The sequence below is a fragment of the Quercus robur genome, chromosome 2 (assembly GCF_932294415.1).
Source record: "Quercus robur chromosome 2, dhQueRobu3.1, whole genome shotgun sequence".
Lineage (NCBI taxonomy): Eukaryota > Viridiplantae > Streptophyta > Magnoliopsida > Fagales > Fagaceae > Quercus > Quercus robur.
The window spans coordinates 52,374,609-52,393,479 of NC_065535.1; the positions used below are offsets into that span (position 1 = coordinate 52,374,609).

The 18,871-nt window shown below is 35.6% G+C and overlaps 3 protein-coding genes across 5 annotated transcripts; 1 reads left to right on the top strand and 2 right to left on the bottom strand.

Annotated features, from left to right (window-relative positions):
- Positions 1-659: 659 nt before the first annotated feature.
- On the bottom strand, positions 660-3,278 carry LOC126713961 (probable endo-1,3(4)-beta-glucanase ARB_01444). The gene has a single exon (XM_050413926.1). The coding sequence runs from the start codon at positions 2,981-2,983 to the stop codon at positions 764-766; it is 2,220 nt and encodes a 739-aa protein (XP_050269883.1). The 5' UTR covers positions 2,984-3,278; the 3' UTR covers positions 660-763.
- Positions 3,279-6,946: 3,668 nt separating this feature from the next.
- LOC126713962 (uncharacterized) lies at positions 6,947-11,851 on the top strand. Of its 3 annotated transcripts, none has more exons than XM_050413927.1 (8): positions 6,947-7,310; positions 9,357-9,479; positions 9,780-9,968; positions 10,079-10,160; positions 10,487-10,551; positions 10,668-10,903; positions 11,198-11,252; positions 11,441-11,851. In XM_050413927.1, exons 1-8 carry the CDS (start codon positions 7,020-7,022, stop codon positions 11,531-11,533), a joined length of 1,134 nt encoding a protein of 377 aa, XP_050269884.1. In that variant the 5' UTR covers positions 6,947-7,019; the 3' UTR covers positions 11,534-11,851. The 3 variants fall into 3 exon arrangements, with proteins under 3 accessions (XP_050269884.1, XP_050269885.1, XP_050269886.1); XM_050413928.1 differs by having other exon boundaries at positions 6,948-7,310; positions 11,340-11,851; XM_050413929.1 differs by lacking the exons at positions 11,198-11,252; positions 11,441-11,851 and having other exon boundaries at positions 6,950-7,310; positions 10,668-11,143.
- Positions 11,852-13,570: 1,719 nt separating this feature from the next.
- LOC126713963 (protein trichome birefringence-like 19) lies at positions 13,571-15,123 on the bottom strand. Its single transcript, XM_050413930.1, has 2 exons — positions 14,578-15,123; positions 13,571-14,483 (listed from the first exon to the last, which is right to left on the bottom strand). Exons 1-2 carry the CDS (start codon positions 15,043-15,045, stop codon positions 13,674-13,676), a joined length of 1,278 nt encoding a protein of 425 aa, XP_050269887.1. The 5' UTR covers positions 15,046-15,123; the 3' UTR covers positions 13,571-13,673.
- Between the last annotated feature and the right edge of the window lie 3,748 nt (positions 15,124-18,871).

Below are 18,871 nucleotides of genomic sequence, written 5' to 3' on the forward strand. Positions count from 1 at the left end.
TTTTTTTTTTTTTTTTTTTTCTTTTTTTAATTAACACAATCGTATACAAAGACACATTGAAAGTAGGCATAAAAAAAATCTGACAGAGGAGTTGTTAAGGTACATGACTACTTTCTAGGTAACCAATGTTTTGTAGTATTTGTGGCATATACCAGACAAGCTCCAGGTTCCTATCACTTGGTAGATCAATGCGATGGACAGGAACTTCTAAAACAAAATCAGCTTTGTAAACAGTCAAATCCGTGATTAAGTTCTAGCAAACAGAAATTGCCAAACTTTGTCAATAATGCATGGGTTTTACACCTTTCAGCATGATTCCAACGAGGCAATAAAAGGAAAGAAAAGTAGTGTTGCATTTTGGCATCATTGACTTGAAAAGTTAGTGCTGTCCTATGCTAAAGAGTGTATGGCCATTGACACTATGCAGAGCCCTTCTAAGATCATTTAAGGCAGTGAAATGACTTTAATATTAAACCTAAAGTTCATCGGGAATTCAACTCATATGCAAATTTCTACATCATGAAAATACAAAAATATACCCTACAAAAATCACTCAGTAAGATATTGTTGATTTGGTATTCCATTTGTTAACACTTAATGATCTATTGTTATGAAGCTCAATGGTAACATCAGTTGAAATACAAAAGGGAGGCAAATGCTAATAAGAATATGCTTATAATTCATTTCAGTTTGATATTTGTATAAAAAAGTTCAATCATATTATATCTTATTAAACTCAACCAGAGTTGTAAGGCAAACTAAGTCAGTGACAATAGTGTCCAAACCAGCAGTATTTTCCTCCTTCCCCACACCCCTCTTCCTGCACATCAGCTCTGCTGTGAATCCACCATAAGAGATTAGAAAGTGAGTTCCCATCATCAAAACCATTCAAGTTCTTGATCTTCCCCAAAGCCCCTTCTTTGTCATAAATCCCTTCCAAAGTATATACAAATCCCTTCCACCCTTCTCCAACTCCCTCTCTCCCTAAAGCAGGTAAGGTCCACTTCACAAGCTCCCTCACAAATCCAACATCAGAGAACAAGATCTCAGTGATTGGCAATATGGGTAGCACCTGAATTCCAAGCCTACATTCTCTCCACTCAGGTGGTGCAAACCATAGTCCACTGTCCCTCTTGTTAGCCCACAATACACCCACCACCCTGTTCTCTCTAGTGAAATCCTCCCCATACATATTGTCTCCCTCTCTCACATGCCACCATGTTTGAGCAGAGTGAATTTCCAATGCTGTAAGCATTGATCCAGTGGCAACAAGATGTGTGTCTCCATAGGCCAACCCCATCAAAGCTGCTGAGTAATAAGCATTCACCGCCTCACTAGTGCTCTCTTGATTCCGCCCATCAGCAAACTCAGTTAGCCCTCCAGCCCAAGAGTGCAATTTGTAAAGGTCAAAGCACCTTAAACGCGTGTAACTAGAATTTGACCGCCTGCCCAAGTTCATAAAATCAGCCATAAGCGTATATGCTTGAGGCTTATACTTCCTCCCCCACACTGTGTCAATCTTTGCAAGCACTGCAATTGCATAAAGAAAGTACCCCAAATGATAATGGTGATCATTATAAACACCAAACCCAAAATCAGCCCCAGAATCCAAAGCACCTTGCTTAGTCACAATGCCACCCCATTTAGCATCATACAGAAAACCATTCCCACTAAAAGTCCCATCCAACCAAGGCTCAATTGTATCCTTCAGGAACTTCCTTATCTTCGGAATCACGTCAACAAAACCCACCTCCTCAGCAATCAATGCCAACCTTGCTGCTCTAGCAATCAACTTCCCATAAAAATAAGACGAATTGTTCGTCATCGATGCAGGATTCAAAGCCTCAACATCCCCAACAAGCGCAGAAATAATCTCAGCATATGATTCTTCTTTGACACCTCTTATTGAATGCCAATTCACAGACACAGGGGCAGGTTTCAATGCCCAAGAATCTCCAACAACACCAACAAGATCACCATCAACACTCTTATACTTAAATTCCTCCAAAACAGTAACATTAGAATCATCACCAGATAGTATCTGAAGATGAAGGGGGTGAGCTAACATGAGCAAATCCCCCCAACCTTTCTTCTCCCATTTGTATTCCAAGAAAAATGGCTTGGTGAATACTGCATCACCGGAAACAGGGTAACAAGGACTGAACTGATCGAGGATCGCCTCGTATTTCGGCTCCGAATCTGGCAATACCGCAATCCGAATTATGCCCGAAAACCCAGTAGATGTCATCACAGAGAGGCTGTGTGTGAAACTGATGGGGGAGGAGGTGTATATAAGCCATGTCTGGTTGTTGTTGAGCTTGATGGTATACTTGGTTTTAGCATTGTTTGAAGAAAAAGAGAGAATAGCATGGATGGTTGATATGGAAATAGCAGTGCCACCAGAGACAGAACATGTCAGAAATGGGCTTCCCCTGACAAGGAAAAACCTTAAATTGGAAGAAGGAAAGTCCAAAGTGACACTGAGATCACTGAAGGAAGAGATAAAGTGGGTATTTTGAGAACCTGGGTTGGTGTTTTCTGAGGCAGAGATGGTGAGGTCAGCGTTGAAAACTTGGTAGATGAAAGCTGAGTTGAAGACACGCGATGGGTAGGAGAGGGAAAGAGAGGAGAGTGAGGATTTGATAAGGTAGGGATGGATGTACTCAGGTTGATCACCATTTTTGAGAGTGAAGTTTTGGAAGAAAGAATTTGTGGGGAGAGGAGTGGAGAGGAGAGTTGGGGAGAAGAAGAGAGAAGGGTCAGGGAGGACTGTGGATTGGGTTTTGGGGAAGAGGAATGGTTTGGTTAATGGCTTGAGAGATTCTGGTTGAGGTGGTGGTGCCATGGTATAGGTGCTTGGTTCAGGTTGTGAAGGAGATGGGGATCTTGGAGGTGTTGTTGTTGGGGGTTTATAGGGTTTGTTTGGTTTCTTAAAACTCTTAGTGACTAAGGTTTTTACTCTTCTCCTCAGTTTTTTCAACATTGTCGGTATGTATATGAATTGAATAATTATTGGATAGAGTTGGAAAAATAGAAAATAATTAGGAGGTGGATTAGTTGGATGGTTCTGATTTGGTGGGTGGAAACTAGGAGGAAATGGAGTTAATGTTTGACCATATTTTGTGAAGGAGTTTTTTAGGCTTTTACACAAATTCAGGAGCAGGAGAAGGAGGGTGTTGAGACTGTTAAGGTGGGGGCTTGACTTGCTTGATGTTTTTGTGGAAGGAAGTGGGGAATGGTGGTAATGAGAGGGTGAAGGTTGGATTGGAAGTGAAGTTGAGAGAAATCTGAAATTTTTATGGAGGTATGTGAGAATTGTAAGGTATGTAAAGGTTTATTTTTTTGAATCTGAATGTGTGAAGGAAGGTATCTTAAGTGGGGTGCTTGAGGGGCAAGAGAATGCACATTCCTATTCTTGCTTTGTTGGTGTGGATTAATTCATACAATTTGTTAAAATAAGACAAATATAATATGGTTTCAACTCTAATTTTGATCCTCAAAAAAGAAAAAATCTCCAAATTTGATTTGCTTTGAGGCTATTGGTTCCATGGTTAGAGTTGTCCGTTTCTCTTTGGTTGTCATTTGTCATTCATTTTTTTCCACATTTCGTGATTTATTTTTTGAGTATCATGTAGAAGTTCTTTCTTAAGCAAGGGTAAAGATTGGGCCCATTAGTTTTATATATTAAATTCATCAATATTATAACATGTGACCAAAAGTGAACACTTGTCATAATTTTGACATCTCCAGTGCACAGGAACATTGGACCCAAGCGGATTAAACAAGGGTAGAGATTGGGTCTATTGGTTTTGTACACTAAATTCATTAAGATTATGATATGTGACCAAAAGTAAACACATTTCATAATTTTGATGGATCCAATGCATAGGAACATGGGACTCAAGCCAAATCTGTGTCAAAACATATGCATATATGTTCTTTTGCATATATGATATGCTTTCATTTGGTCCATCTTTGCCCTTGTGTTCCTCCTTTCCAACTCCGTATCAGCAAACAAAAAAGTCTCATTCCCACAATGACATTGATGCGATAAACTGATTTTTCAGCTTTAGTCCTCTCTGTATGATCATAATAACGACACCTAAGACAGTTTCATTCATTCTCATAACATTTCTATTTGTCCATGTGAGGCATGAAAGCATCTTAGGGTGACTCTCAACTCTCAAGAAATTTCTCTCTATAATAACATTATGTGCGAGATAAGGGGATTGTACACACTTGAGGGAATAGTCAAGTGTTTGAATTGTTCTGAATTACTGCTATCCAAGACTTGCAATTCTCCTTACATCTTATGCACAAGGCATCTTAAACATTTAAATGGGCGGAGTCCAAGTATTTGCAATTACTGGACTGCAAAAGACAATCTTTTTGAGTTGCAATTGTTAATATTGATCTTTGTTACTTTCACTGCCTTTTATGAGATTGATAAATTATTTAGTCTAATTATGAATGAAATCAGAATTTTTTTCCCCAAAACATGAATGAAAAATATTGATCATTCAAAAACAAAAAAATTACTAAAATTTTAAACCAATTAAATAAATAAAAATAAAATAAAATAAGTATATATTTAGTATTATCAAAATATATACCATAGAAAAGACCCAAAATAAATGTATCTTAATAAGTTGCAATTAATCATCTATAATCTATTAAAATGAAACTCAAAGTTCCTTAAATTCTTAAAATCATTTATGAATTTTTTGGTACTAAATTTTCACAATAATTTCTTTTTTAACATGCAAAATCAAAGATTCAATTAGAAAATCATCTTTAATTTTGTTACAAATCTAATTTGGATAATATTCAATGTTTAACATGCTCATTCCATAATTGTCGTATAAACTGGAATAGTAATACAAATTAAGAAGTATAACCACTTTATAAATAAGTTAGCAGGCTATAGACGTTCTAGTTCTTATCAGCAATTTGAATGATTAAAAATAATTTAACAATCTTTTGAAGTTCAAATCTTGAAGTCAACTACATTATACTCAACATTAACTTTTTATGATTTGTGAAGTTTTACAAATAAAACTTGTCTACTAACAAAAAAAAAAAAAAAAGATAAAAAAAACCATCATTAATTCTTTGAAACTCATGGGTCTCTCAAGAATCAAAAAAGGGAGCAAAATGTATACGTGGTGGTTTCCTCGTGAGAAGTAACATTCATATAAAAAGAATTTAATTATTGAAGCTTCATTTGGGGAGAAAGAGAAGAGGGGGGGGGGGGGGGGGGGTGAATGTTCATAAGAGTAGTGTTTGTTGAGATTTAGGTTAAGTAAATTCTCTTTCCATGACTATATATGTATAAAAGGACTAACAAATCTTTTGTTTTATTTTTGATTTGAGGACTAATAAATCATATGCATGGGCAACCATAGAAGGATATAGCACTAAGCCTCTATTGAAATGTTTATTATGTGATAAGGAGCAATTATTATGGACGGAACATCATAGGTTCAAATCTTACCTTCTTTTATTCTTTTAAAAAAAAAATCTAACTTTATTTGTAAAAAAAAAAAAAAAAACAATTCTCTATCTGCATTATTTCTTTTAAATAAAAACTAAAATTGCTAATACTCATGACAAAATTTACTACAACTTCAATGAAAAAGGCTTAACTTGAATAGTTGTTCAATACTGTAAGAGAGTGATACTTGAATAATTACTTAGCCAAATCTTCGATTACGTGATTAATGAAATTCTAGGTTCAAGTATCCTGGTTAATACTTTGGGACTATTCTTAAATATTTTGTTTGGTAATTACTTAGAATCATTATTGGGTATGTGAATGTGGATAGTGTACAAGTCTTCTAGACAACATCTTTGGGGCTATCCCTAAGATTTTTTTTTTTTTTTTTTTTTTTTAAATGTATGGAATAGGGTGGTAGACACACCCAAGAGATTAAATTAATAAGGTACTCTAAAAGTAATTCCTTATGTATTGTGATGGTGAACCAAAAGTTGAACTATCTCTAGTTCATCCATAGTGTCGCCCAAATCTAGGAAGGCTGTCCCAATATAAGGTCGTCCAGCATGGAAGCCCCTGGATGACCTCCCAACACTTAGAAATTTCCAGAATAAATTTATGTTCAAGAACTTATAATTCGGACCACATTCTAATATTCCGAAGTATAAGTAAAATCCTTGTTCATTGCTATAACTTTCCATTAAGTTCTTAACTTCTATCACAGTTGTGGAAGATAAGTCTGACTCTTCTGACTTCCATAGCAGTTATGAAAGTTAAGTCTAAACCTTCTAACTTCCATCCACGTTGAGGAAGTTACTAAATAAGTAACCACTCCAAAGCTCATTATATAAGAACTCATCCACATCAAATGAAGGTATGTTTCAACCACTCCTAAAGTTGGAATTCTTAAGTTCTAGAAAGAAAAACTAACTTAAGCATCGGAGGGTTCTTAGCCGCTTCACCCCCGGTCACCTTTGATCTTGTGTTTCTTTCTTTTTAGGCCTTCCAAGCAACTTCTATCCTATTGAAGTCCGGAGCATTCAATCTACTAATTTTCTGTGCATCATCATATTGTACTTTAAGTTACTCGATTAAATATAATGACGTGATTGTAATGGTCAATGAACCACATAGTCGAATTTAATTGTCCTTGAGAAAAGATAACACATTTCATAGTGCATTAGTTAATTTAGTCATATAGCCAATTAAATTTAATTGAAGAGGTTAAGGTACTACCTATGTTTTGCTTAAAAAAAAAAAGGTTTTATTATCATTTCTCAGAGGCTTGTTAAACTATTGGTCTCACTCTCGTAATGAAACCCAAAATCTAACCCTGGACTAGGGTCTTAGTTAGTACTCTTAAAATTCAAAACTAAAAAGAAGCCCACTGGGCTTTGATTCTAAAAGGCTTAAAACTCGTCCAAACCGGACTCATTCCGGTTCACCTCCAAACCACATCACCGCCATTCTCAGTTTCACAGAGAGAAAGAGAGAGAGAGAGAGAGAGAGAGAGAGAGAGAGAGAAATGGCTGGTTTGCTAGCATGGGCAGCGGACGTAGTGGGAGCGAGTGGACCCCAAAACAACGAAGAAGACGATCCCAATTCGGTCCCAATAGTATTCACCACAGAGCAGCAAAGCTACGCTCAAGAACTCGACCGAAAAGCAGCCTCTCTGAGCCGTTCGATTCAGGATCTACGGCTCAGATTGCCTCCCCCTGACATCTCTCAGCGCCTCCCTCATCTCCACGCTCACTCCCTCGCTTCCAATGCCGCTCTTGCCCTCCAACTCAATTCCCACTCTGCCACACGTGAACAGGTTTGCTTCATTAATTTCTTCGCTTTTTCGTATCTGGGTGTTTTTTTTTTTTTTGTTTTGTGTATAGCTCTGATTTGGTGCTTGTTTTAGTCGAATTCTGGGATTTTATCATCTGGGTCTTTTGATTTTGTTGTATTTCAGTGATTTTCTAATGTGGGTGTTTGAATTTTGATTGTAATTCCTGTGGATATGCAAACTCGGGTACTCTTTTTCTATTGTTCAATATCTTATCTTGTGGCGCTATTGAACTTTGATTCTAATTCACTTTGTAGATGGATGTGAAAATTTCTTTTGTTTCTTGGTACAAATTTGAAGTTTCATTTTGATCTACCTCGTATAATTTAAGTTCATGAGTTTGTTATGATTTTATTATGCTAGTTAACTCTTTGATTCAAATTATTATTTATGCTAGTATGAGTATGGTTTGAAATTTTTTTAGTATGTGTAGATTTTATCGGTTGCTGGCATTAGATGGTCTTGAGGGAAATTAAATGACAGGAGATGCAGTTGTATTTGATTATTTAGTTTAACTTAAGGCTTGAAGGAATCAGCATGACTACATAAGAAATAATTCGGATATGAAAATATTTTAAGAAAAATAATAAACATTATGTTACTATTTTTTTCTTTGTGGATACTGCTCTACTAAATTTGCATAAATTTATCTTTAGTTTAAGCATAAAGTTCTTGATCTCCATGCACTTGAAATGAAAAATTCTGTTGTTTCCTGATGGCAGAAGGAGATGGTAGTTTAATATGCGATGTATGAAGCATGAGAAATCTCTTGTTACCACTAAGAATTTTGCTGCTTTCTTCATTTTTCTTTTCTCTTATTGTGATTTGATCTGGACAAGGCAAGTCTTATGTGTTCTTCTTACGTGCCAAGGAGGTCTAGCTAAAACAGCACCTCCTTCCCCCCATAAGAAATGGTGGATGGTAGGGTTGTGGGTTCAAAATCTAGAGTGAAGTTTTGGCAGGACCGGTGGTGTGGAGAGACCTCTCTTGCTGTTAGATATCTGGACTTGTTCAGATTTTGCAGGAATAAGGATGCCAGTGTGGCTGAGCTTATGGTGTCCACCAATGGTGTCCGCTTTTGGGATGTGAGATTCGTTAGGGGTGTGCATGCTCGGGATCTAGAGGCTATGTCTGATTTCATGGAAACCATTTATGGTTCTCCTATAAGGGGGCTAGGCAGGGATAAAATGTGTTGGATTCCTAGCAAAGTTAAGGGTTTCTTGGTTAGTGATTGTTATAGAATTTTAGCTAGCTCCGCCTTCTTTGGGTTTCCTTGGAAAAGTATTTGGAAGCAGAAGATTCCCTCTAGAGTAGCTTTCTTTGTTTGGACTGCTGCCTTAGGGAAATGCTTGACGATTGATAATTTACGTAAAAGGAAGGTGTGGATTTTGGATTGGTGTTACATGGGTAAGAGAAATGGTGAATCGATTGACCATCTATTCCTTCATTGTCCTTTTGCTTTGGATCTATGGTCTATGGTTTTGGGTCTTTTTGGAGTTTCTTGGGTTATGCCTCACTCTGTTTTGGGGCTGCTGCGGTGTTGGCAAGGCAGCTTTGGTCGTCATTGAAATGGTTTTATTTGGTCTATCATTCCTCAGTGCGTATTGTGGTGTCTTTGGAGGGAGAGGAATAGTAGATGTTTTGAAGATTCTGAGAGATCTATTCCAGACCTCAAGCTTCTCTTTTTTAGAACTTTAAGGGATTGGCTGTTTGCTTTGCAAAATAAATCTTTCCCTTCTTTTATTGTTTTCCTAGACTCTTGCAATTTTTGTATTTGATTTCCTTTCCCTTGTTCACTTCCGGTGCACTTGGGTGTTCCTTTTTTATCAATATATGTTATTACTTGTCAAAAAAAAAAAAAAAATCTATTGGGTGGGTGTGCAAAGTTATCAATCAAAAAGAAAAAATAAAAGGGGTATTAGGTGTAGTTAACACTTAACAGTGTTGGATGAGTTTTTATCCAGGGGCTGATCAAATTTGATGCCAATTCCCTTTTCCACACTAATAGTTGGTATCAATTATGATATGCAGGTCCAACTGAGAGAGGTGAAACTACAGGAAGAAAATGCTGCGTATGAAAAGGCTATATTAAATTGTGAGTGTAAAATACAGGAGAAAATGCAGGAGGCAGACCTCCTGCATAAGAAGTTGGAGGTGAGGTTGTAATATTGTTCACTCATTTCTTGATGTTACTCTAGTTTATATTGTATGATCTTTTACGTGCACATCTGATTGTGGGTATAATTGTCTAACTTGTTATTTTTTGTGCATGTGATTATATATAACTATTTTGTCTTCAATTGAAATCTGTTGGGGTGAATTTTATCATCCATAATACCTTATTTGAATTTTTTTACAAGCCGATATTTTAGGTTATCTAGAATCCAGACAATTGTTCCTGATGATAATTCAGAAGTGACTATTGAAAGTTTCTCTATATTGATTGATGATTAGGAAATGGATGAGACCGAGAAAAATCTGAGAGCTGAGCAGGAAAGTACAGAAGCTGCTTTTGTTGCCAACCAATCTGGCAGATCCAGTGATTCAGCTGTTGAATCCAAGGTGTCAGTCAATGCTGAACCAGATACAGAAGTAATGAAGTCTGCAATACTGGAGAAGTTAGAGAACAAGAAGAAAGAATTGGTCTGAAAAAATATGTCCTTTATATTGACCATAATTTCCTTTTGAGTTTTTCTTTACAAAAAATTGAATTGTTGTTAATTTTTTGCTTATATTTTGTATAATCCTTTCAGAGTTCAATGGAAGAGATAGTTCAAGATTTGGAGAAAAAATGGACGCAAGTTCAAGATAAGGCGTTGAAGCTGCCTTCCCCAGGTACATTTGCTTAGTATGATACTATGATTAGGCACATTTAGGAAATCTTCATGTAAATTACGAAATATGTGCAGCTGAGGAGATTAAATTCCATAAAGGAATGTATGATGCTGTACGGTTGTAAATTTTATATTAAAGAAATGGAAGCAGATTAATAATTGATTGGCTTGGTATGAATTTTGGATATGCAGTAAACTGACAAGGCCTTCTTTCAAGAACTGTAATAGCTGAAAAATTCATGTCTAATCACTATCAAGAATATATTTTACTTATGCAGTAGTTGCTTATAGAAGCTATATTGACTTCAAGCAACATCTATTGTGCAGCTCAAAGAGAGAAGATATTGGACAAACAGCTTCACAGCCTAATTGAGCAACTGGAGGCAAAACAGGTTAGTTTTATGCTGCTTCTTTTATATTTTACATTTTCTTACTTCTTCAAAGTTGTATCTACTATTGTTCCTTTTAATTTAAGGAGAGATTATTCAATGTTTTCTTTTGCTTATAGGTACAAGCAGAAAGCCTGGTTAGTGAAATTCATCTAAAAGAAATGGAGTTAGAAAAATTGAATGGATTGAGGGTTGAAAGGAGCAACATAGAAGCCAATAATGCCCGGAATCGGTTTGGAAGAAGTACATCCGGGAAAGGATATGGGTCTTCAGATTATATTGTTGATGCGCATCTCAAACCTCCTTATTACCCTGGTGGCCGATCTGAAAATCAGCAGAAACTTATGCTAATCAGGTCGGCTTTCGTGCTCTACATTTTTGCTTTGCACATATTGGTCTTCATCAAGATTTCATTTTGAAGAGTAGCCGGTATCTCGAGAATGAATCTTCATCAATATTTGTTTGAATGATAAACCAGAGTTTTTTTTTTTTTTTTTTGGGCTGTATCTCCATTCTTGTGGTTGTAAGAAACATTATCATGTATATTTATGTATTGTTATATACCATTTTATGTAGATTTATATATTTCTGCCAACTGTGAGATCGAGTTGTTTCATCATTTAATACTATATTATGTCTGGAATCCTAGGCAAGGAGGTATGGAGGATACAACATACCGGCACATAATTTTGGATGGAATTACGGTAACGTAATATGTACTTTACTCAAGGTTTATAAATAAACACTAACATTTCTCCAAAGTTTATTGTTGCTGCTGACCTCTCTTTCAGGTTCTATATTGACTGATAAGCACAAGTTTTGATATTTTTAGTTTAGAAGCGTTTTAGTGACTGTATGGTGTACTTAATAATGTGCACATCTTGCCTGCTAGACCTGGTTATTGCTGGGTACACCTCCATTGTGTACGGTTGGAACAAGGATGAAAAGATATTTTAGCAATCTACATTCAAGTCTTCTGTTCTAATTACAAATTGGTCCATCTAAAATTTGTATGGTAAAGAAGCTGGTAGACAATCTTGAATAATTGTTCCATGTTTCAAAGGTGAAGTTCAGTGTTTCTGATTACCGTGGACAGAAAAAACAATTACCCCAGAGGGTGGTATACTCTCAAGTCGACACCACCATCGTTGTGCCACCACCAGCACCATAGCTGTTGTTGACAAACCACCACTGCAACCACCACATTACTGTCGCCACCATCATCACCACCACCGTCAAACTACCATCATTGTAACTATCACAACAATCTGATTCCTTAATTTAAATAGATTTGTTCAAAGAATTGAAATTTAAATTGATTGAGATCCCACAAATTTCACCATTTTGAGCATTTTAAAGAAATTTTCAAATTCTCATCTAGGCATGAGTAGTTTCTTTGCTTTGGCGTCAGATGAGGCATTATTTTACAAAGGAATTTTATCATGTCTCATCCTCATCCTCTATGATGCATTATTTCTGGAGGGGGAAAATCACACAAGCTTAGGATGGGTAGGCCCACAAGCAAGCTAGGAGGGCCCAAAACAAGCAAGCCTTGGGCCAAAACTGCAACCCTCGATTGATCTGAAGGCATTCTGTGGAGCTCAAGGTCAATTAGTTGATCATTTCCCCAAGCATGGGTTTTGGTCAGAGGTGCCAAGAGTGGCCAAACCTCTAATTTGAGGCGATCTATATCAGATGGTTTGTTTGGATTAAAGGGAGGGAAGGAGAGTACAGTAGAGTAAAGTTGGTTCAAAATTAATCTATTTTTAGCCAACTCTACTCTACTTCCCCTCCCTCTCTCCTTAATCCAAACGGGCCCTTAGAAAAACTTATGTGAAAATTGGCGGCCGACCTACTTTGTCTAAAAAGGAGCTTCAACAAAATACCATCCCTCATCACACCCAACATTAATTAAGAATCATTTACTTTCATCAACATTTAATGCAAAGTGACAAGGCTAATCACCTCTGACCATGGAGAGGCATCAATAAAGCCCCCTTAGAGCATCACCATTGGTGGTGGTAATTAGCTATTTTACCACCTCAAACTCCAATTTAGTGCCCAACATTGGTGGAGCCAAAGACAAATTATTTTGCCTTCTTGCCATAGTGAACTGCTATAGCTAGAAGGCATATAAAAAAAAAAATTATCACTTAGGTGCGGTTTGGATAGAGATTATAGCGACTATGTTTTGGGAGGGACGCGTTTCAGCTTTTTTTTCTTCCTCTGCACGCGTTTCAGCTGGGGGACAGAAGTTACTGTTTACACTGTGCGGTTACTGTTCACGCACTGTTTCGTACTATTCATGTACTGTTCACCCACTTTTCAGCCCATTTTTCATTAAAAATGAGTCTCATGACACTATTCACACATTTAAAAATTATTTTGTTACAGTGTTTTCAGTTTTTAGTTTTCAGCAAAAATAAGTTGTATCCAAACGGATCTTTAGTCGGGTTTTGTGATAGAGAGGAAGAAAGAGGAAGTGAGAAAGAAAAAAAAAAAAATAGTGTTTGACTTATGGTAAAAATTAGACTATTGATGCAAGGTGTTTTGTGAAATTGTGTGTTAAAATAAATAAAATAGATTTGTGAGAGGATGGATTATTGTCAAAATCCCTTCTTGATTGCATGGGGAAGCACCCACCAGCCTCCACTAAAAGAACCTTGTAAATATCCTCAGCTAGAAAGAAAGGTATTTACTCCATCACCCTCTTACTCTATAATTTTACTTGATAACTGACTTGCTCATTGGATGCCTCTAATTAACCCCGCTGCTTGGTCTCCGACCTAGTAAGTAAACCATTCTTGTTTTGCAAACTACCCATAGGTGAATCCAAGTATGTCTGACCTCTGAGTTAGCTGGAATCTTTGTTGTGGTTCCCTTTTCTTTTCCACCCATCTACATAAACTAATTGAGAGTATAGTTGAACAACGGGATAATCACAGCAGATAGAATCTAAATTATGTCCAACATCATTTTCTCTTTTCTGATGAAAGACATTTATACGATATGCAAGTACATGTGAACCCATAAATGTGAAGTGTAGATTATATAACATCCTTACTGAGGTGGAAATAATAAATATATAGTACAGTGACATGTATAACAATATATTTCTAAATTCCCTAATCATTTTTCTGTAGTTTCCTTCCCAATGTTAATTGACCTTCCCTCCTCAACATATAAAGCAAAAACTCATTCCATGTGTCAATAGGACCCGGCAAGCACCAGTGGACACAGTCGGCTATTGTTATATTCTTATCTTGGGAGTGCCCATAATGGTTCGGATGCCCATCTGGCCGCAGCAACATAGCTTTAGTTGTATCTAGCAACCTAAATTCTAAACCTCTCTTCCTCCCTTCCTTTGTTGCAGCTCTTTGTTCCTCCATTTGAGTCAAGTACATCTCCATAATATATTGATCCACCCTCAATTCTTCCTTGGTAAAGGGCTTTGTCCTCACACAATTTCCTCCTTTATTCCAGTCTCCATTTTCAAAGTGTGCTGGAGAAAATGTCCTCAAAAATGTCACCCCCTTGTAATCTTTAAGGCTTAGAATGGTTCTAAAAGCAGTTCGAAACGCCTTCCTGTATCCGTAGTACTGTGTGAGGTCTGTGATGTTCTCTTGTTGGCACTTGTAGCACCCAACAAGCTGATCATTTTCATAGAACATCAATGGTCGAAAGAACCATTGTCCGGCTGAGAAGATTACATAGTCGAATGTTGTAATCTCGGCTGCCCATGCTTCATCAACCTTGTCTAAGTAGAGGTTCATGATGCTGTTGTAGGAATGACCACTGGGGTCTGCATCACTGGCTTTAACCAGGAATGGAGACCAGAGTGTTGCTAATGTAAAATTGTAGTCAGCATAAAACCAGCGTTTGAAATATATTGTGTCAGATGTATAATTGAGAGTGATATCCTCAGGATGAACCACCTGAAAGATGCAGCATAGAGGTTATGTTGTGAGGATGCAATCATTCTTCAAGCAAAAGGAAATTTAGGCTAGAGTGAGTAATTGAGCTACTTACACCAACCAAGAGACACAATAATGATTGCATTTGGTTCCTTCCTACAGAGTCACCGACAAAGGCTATTGATTTCCCTCTGACAAGCTCCAAAAACTGAACAGCATCAAAGAGAGGAAGCTCACATTCATCTGGTTTCCACCTCCAGTTCAAGAACTCTGTATTGGGTCTCCCAAACTTCATGCAGTTTTGCTGATCAATGATAAGATCACAAGTTTCATTTGTGTAATAAGGCCCCTGAGAGAATGGAACCCATTTTCCACTAAATACATCACATTTCTCCTCAGATTCTATGCTTTTCAAATCGTTGGTATTGATCTTAGGAGAGGGCAATGGTGACAGTGAATCATTGTTTAAGCAAAGAGGGATTATTGTGAGGACGATCAAGGTAAGGGCTAGTAGGAAAACCTGTTTGGGGATGTTAGGTGTTGTGTTTTTTTCATTGGGAAGTTCAATATCATGAAACTTCATGGTGGAGAAGTGTCACGAAAGATACTTTGCATTCAAGCTAATTATATATATGGTTTCAATAATGATGCGGTTTGATAATTTGTATGAACTCTTGATTATATTATATTAGTATTACTAATTTCATACTCTTTGAAGCTGATTAGAAATAAGATTGGTATACCAACCAAATACCCCTCATGATTTGTGTTTGTTTTTTTTGGTGAGGCATCATGATTCATAATTAATACTAACTTGTAAAGGAAAAAGACACTTTTCCTATTAATTTTTTAATCATGCTTCACTGTTTTAGAAATTTTAGAAAAATAATTGCCCCATGTGTATTTGATGATCAGTGGCTTGCCATGCACCGATGGACGAGAACATATACAAGTGCACGCTCTAGTGAAATTTTATTAAAAGGTTTTTTTTTTTAATTGATTTTATTATTATTATTATTATTATTATTGTGGGGGTTTGAAGACCAAGGAAGGAATCGTTGAGCTGTTAGCATGATTGTTGAGGCATCATAAGCCCGAAGAGGGAATCCACCCAGGGAGAGGAGGAGAAGAGACAAAAAACTTTTGGGAGCTCCAATTGGGAAGGACAGGGTGTGGAGAGAGAATCATGGGGGGTAGGGGAAATTTCCAGTGATAAGTAGCTTACTACCTCTGCATTAAATGGTTAGCAACAGGTTTATCAGCTGCATTAATGAGGAAGTGACCTGAACAGTGGATTTCACAGCTAAACAGCTCCTTTTATCACATTCATCAGAAGCTTAAGGGGGCAAGTGTCATGATGAGAATTTGGATAGGTGGAGATGAGGGGTCAAGATTTGAAATGTTAAGAAGTATATAAGGAAAGAGAACTTCCAAATGAAAAGGATCCAACAGAACATATATCGAAAAAAGAAGAGTTAGAACAAGAACATTGAGAAAAGAGCTTGAACAATGTATCATTTGTGTATCACTTGCCTCCTCGGGCAAGCTTGTAACAAGCCATATAAATACATAATTTGTGTTATGTAGTCTTTCTTCCTCTATTTTTGTCCTCGGGCTAAGCCCTCCTTTTTGTTGAACCCACTCTCTTACAAATATCTATTGATTTGGGTCTAGTTGAGCTGTCAATCCTCACTATTCTAAGTGAGCTTGGGCTATTTGATTTCTGTGTCCTTACAATTACAATAATAATAATAATAATAATAATAATAATAATTATTATTATTATAATGGCTAGTTTTGCAAAACGAAAAATTTGAAAAGCTATTAATTTTTAAACTATGTTCTTTAGAATTTACACTGGGTTTTGTGCTTCTCTATTGTTCATATATAAAACCCTGTCCAATAGATTTGTTCTTGTTTGCCGTTTTCCAAGTTTTGCCAAAAAAAGTAAAAATAAAACCTGGTAGAAAAAACTGTGATTGATGGTCAAAATTGTATGATATTTCTCAGTTAAGATTAACCATAATAATTAAATATGATATATTATATTTATTTTAATTTTAATAATATGAGTAATACTGTGAACATAAAAGTTACTATATTATAAAAGTCATATCAAATAATTGTTTGTAACTAAATTATTGATGGAAGAAATTCATAAAATATTAACATTAAAACAAAGAAGGTGTATATTGTATAAGTAATTAAATTGTAGTGAAAATACACATTTGTGTTGGGGTAAATGGCAAAGCCATTCCACGTGGACTAACTGATGCTAGTAGTTAGGAGCCTAGGATTTAAGTTACATGATCTTTTAAGTCTATGATGTCCCCTTTATGATGATTACTTTTCATCATTAAACTAACACACTAATTGATTTTTAATGTAGGAGTTCGAATTCTAGATTTTTTATTCAATGACAAGAGAGACTTTCATTGAACTGACTCAAATCCACAAGATTTTCAAAAACTTGAAATGAACCACCGCACACCCTTAGTGCGGTGATCACTCCATAAGTATAAGTGCTTGTAGGGTGTGGGTATTTGTGGGATGTGAGGTGCAAAAACCGGGGTTCAAGTCTCCAAGAGAGACTTTCATTGAACTGACTCAAATCCACAAGATTTTCAAAAACTTGAAATGAACCACCGCACACCCTTAGTGCGGTGATCATTCCATAAGTATAAGTGCTTGTAGGGTGTGGGTATTTGTGGGATGTGAGGTGCAAAAACCGGGGTTCAAGTCTCCAAGAGGAAGTTTTACATACATATACACTTAGATTAGAATTTCTATCTTGTAAAAAAAAAAAAAAAAAAAAAAAAAAAAAAACTTGAAATGAGAAAGTTGAACATTAATTGTACCCATAATAATTTTACCAATGTATCATGCCATACGAAATATAATTTTTCCTGCCCCCTACAGTACAAGCTGCTTATTAAGTCATCATTCTCACTTCAATGCAACACGCGATTCACATATTAGGTAATTATGCAAATTGATTATCAAAAAAGGTAATTCATATGTTAGCTAACTAGCTTCCTACGATTCACAATAACATACATCAATTGAAAGGTCAGACTCAGGTTATATTTATATATAGATTCAAGCTATATAGGTTGTCGGTCTAGTTGGTGCATTATATAAAAGATTGAGTTATACGTACTATTACTAAATCCTTTTTGTCTTATTTCTTTGCCCTCCTCTGGGTTTCACTTTCAGCATCTGATTGTATTTTATATAAGCAAAAGGTTGGTTAGGGAGTCAATTTTTTTGCTAATTGCTGAAGATGGTGGTTGGAATTTTTCAAGTTTATTTCACCTGTACAACTAATAATAAGCAATATAATAATGGCTGTTCCTCTCCAAAGATATAATGAGGTGTCCGAGTCAGGACAGCTTCCCTACTTAATTAATATTCAGTGATCATACTTTTATTGGCTTTACTAATTATTAATCAGATTCAGAGCTTGATGCACCTATGTGTGGTAGATTAATAGTTTATGATCTTTTTGAGACTGCAACTTCTATAATCCTACATCCCTATGTGCATGGTATAAGGCCCAAATTCTATAGGGTTCGTTGGTTTAATAATTTATTAGTTGGCTTATTTAAAGTTAATTTATTTACTGCTTTTCAGATATTCATTTTTTAAGTATAATTATACTTTATCTAGTTTATTTTTCAAAGTCAAACTAGATAGTTAATTACTTGTGTGTTACACACATAAACATTCAACCAAAGAGGTCTTATCTAGATAAGTGAAGTAATTTCCTTGAATTTTGTGTTGAGTATTATGAATGTGTTACTTGACACTAATATTAAGAAAATTAAAATGGACACGACTCTAAATGCTTGGTTTAGAATTAGACTACAATGAGAAGTTGATTTGTATTCAATTTGAATTTTGATTATGCTGCAACTTTAATATATTATATACATAATAAAAGCATTAATTTAAGGTTAAAATGTAAATTGTAACCTTTAAGTTTGACTGTAATTTATTTTAGTATTCTAACTTTATTTTGTTCAATTGAGTCATTTTTTGTTTCAAATTTATTTAATTCAGACATTTTGTCTAATTTCATTTTTTTTAAATGTTGTTAAAGTATGAAATTAACTAATGAAAAAAATGGAAAAAAATTCTTATACAAAAAATCTATAAAATATTTTTATTAATTTAATTTTTTTTTCATGTGAAAATAATGTTGTTTTAATGACAATTTTTTTAACAAAATTGGACAAAAAGTCTAAATTGAATAAATTTGAAATTTATAAAACTCAATTAAATGAAAGTAAATTTAGAAGATTGAAATGAATTTAAGTCAAATTTAAAAAGTGTAATTTGCATTTTAACTCAAAGTTCACTATACAATTTTTGGACTTTAGCCAAATTACTAGACACAGATATATTTC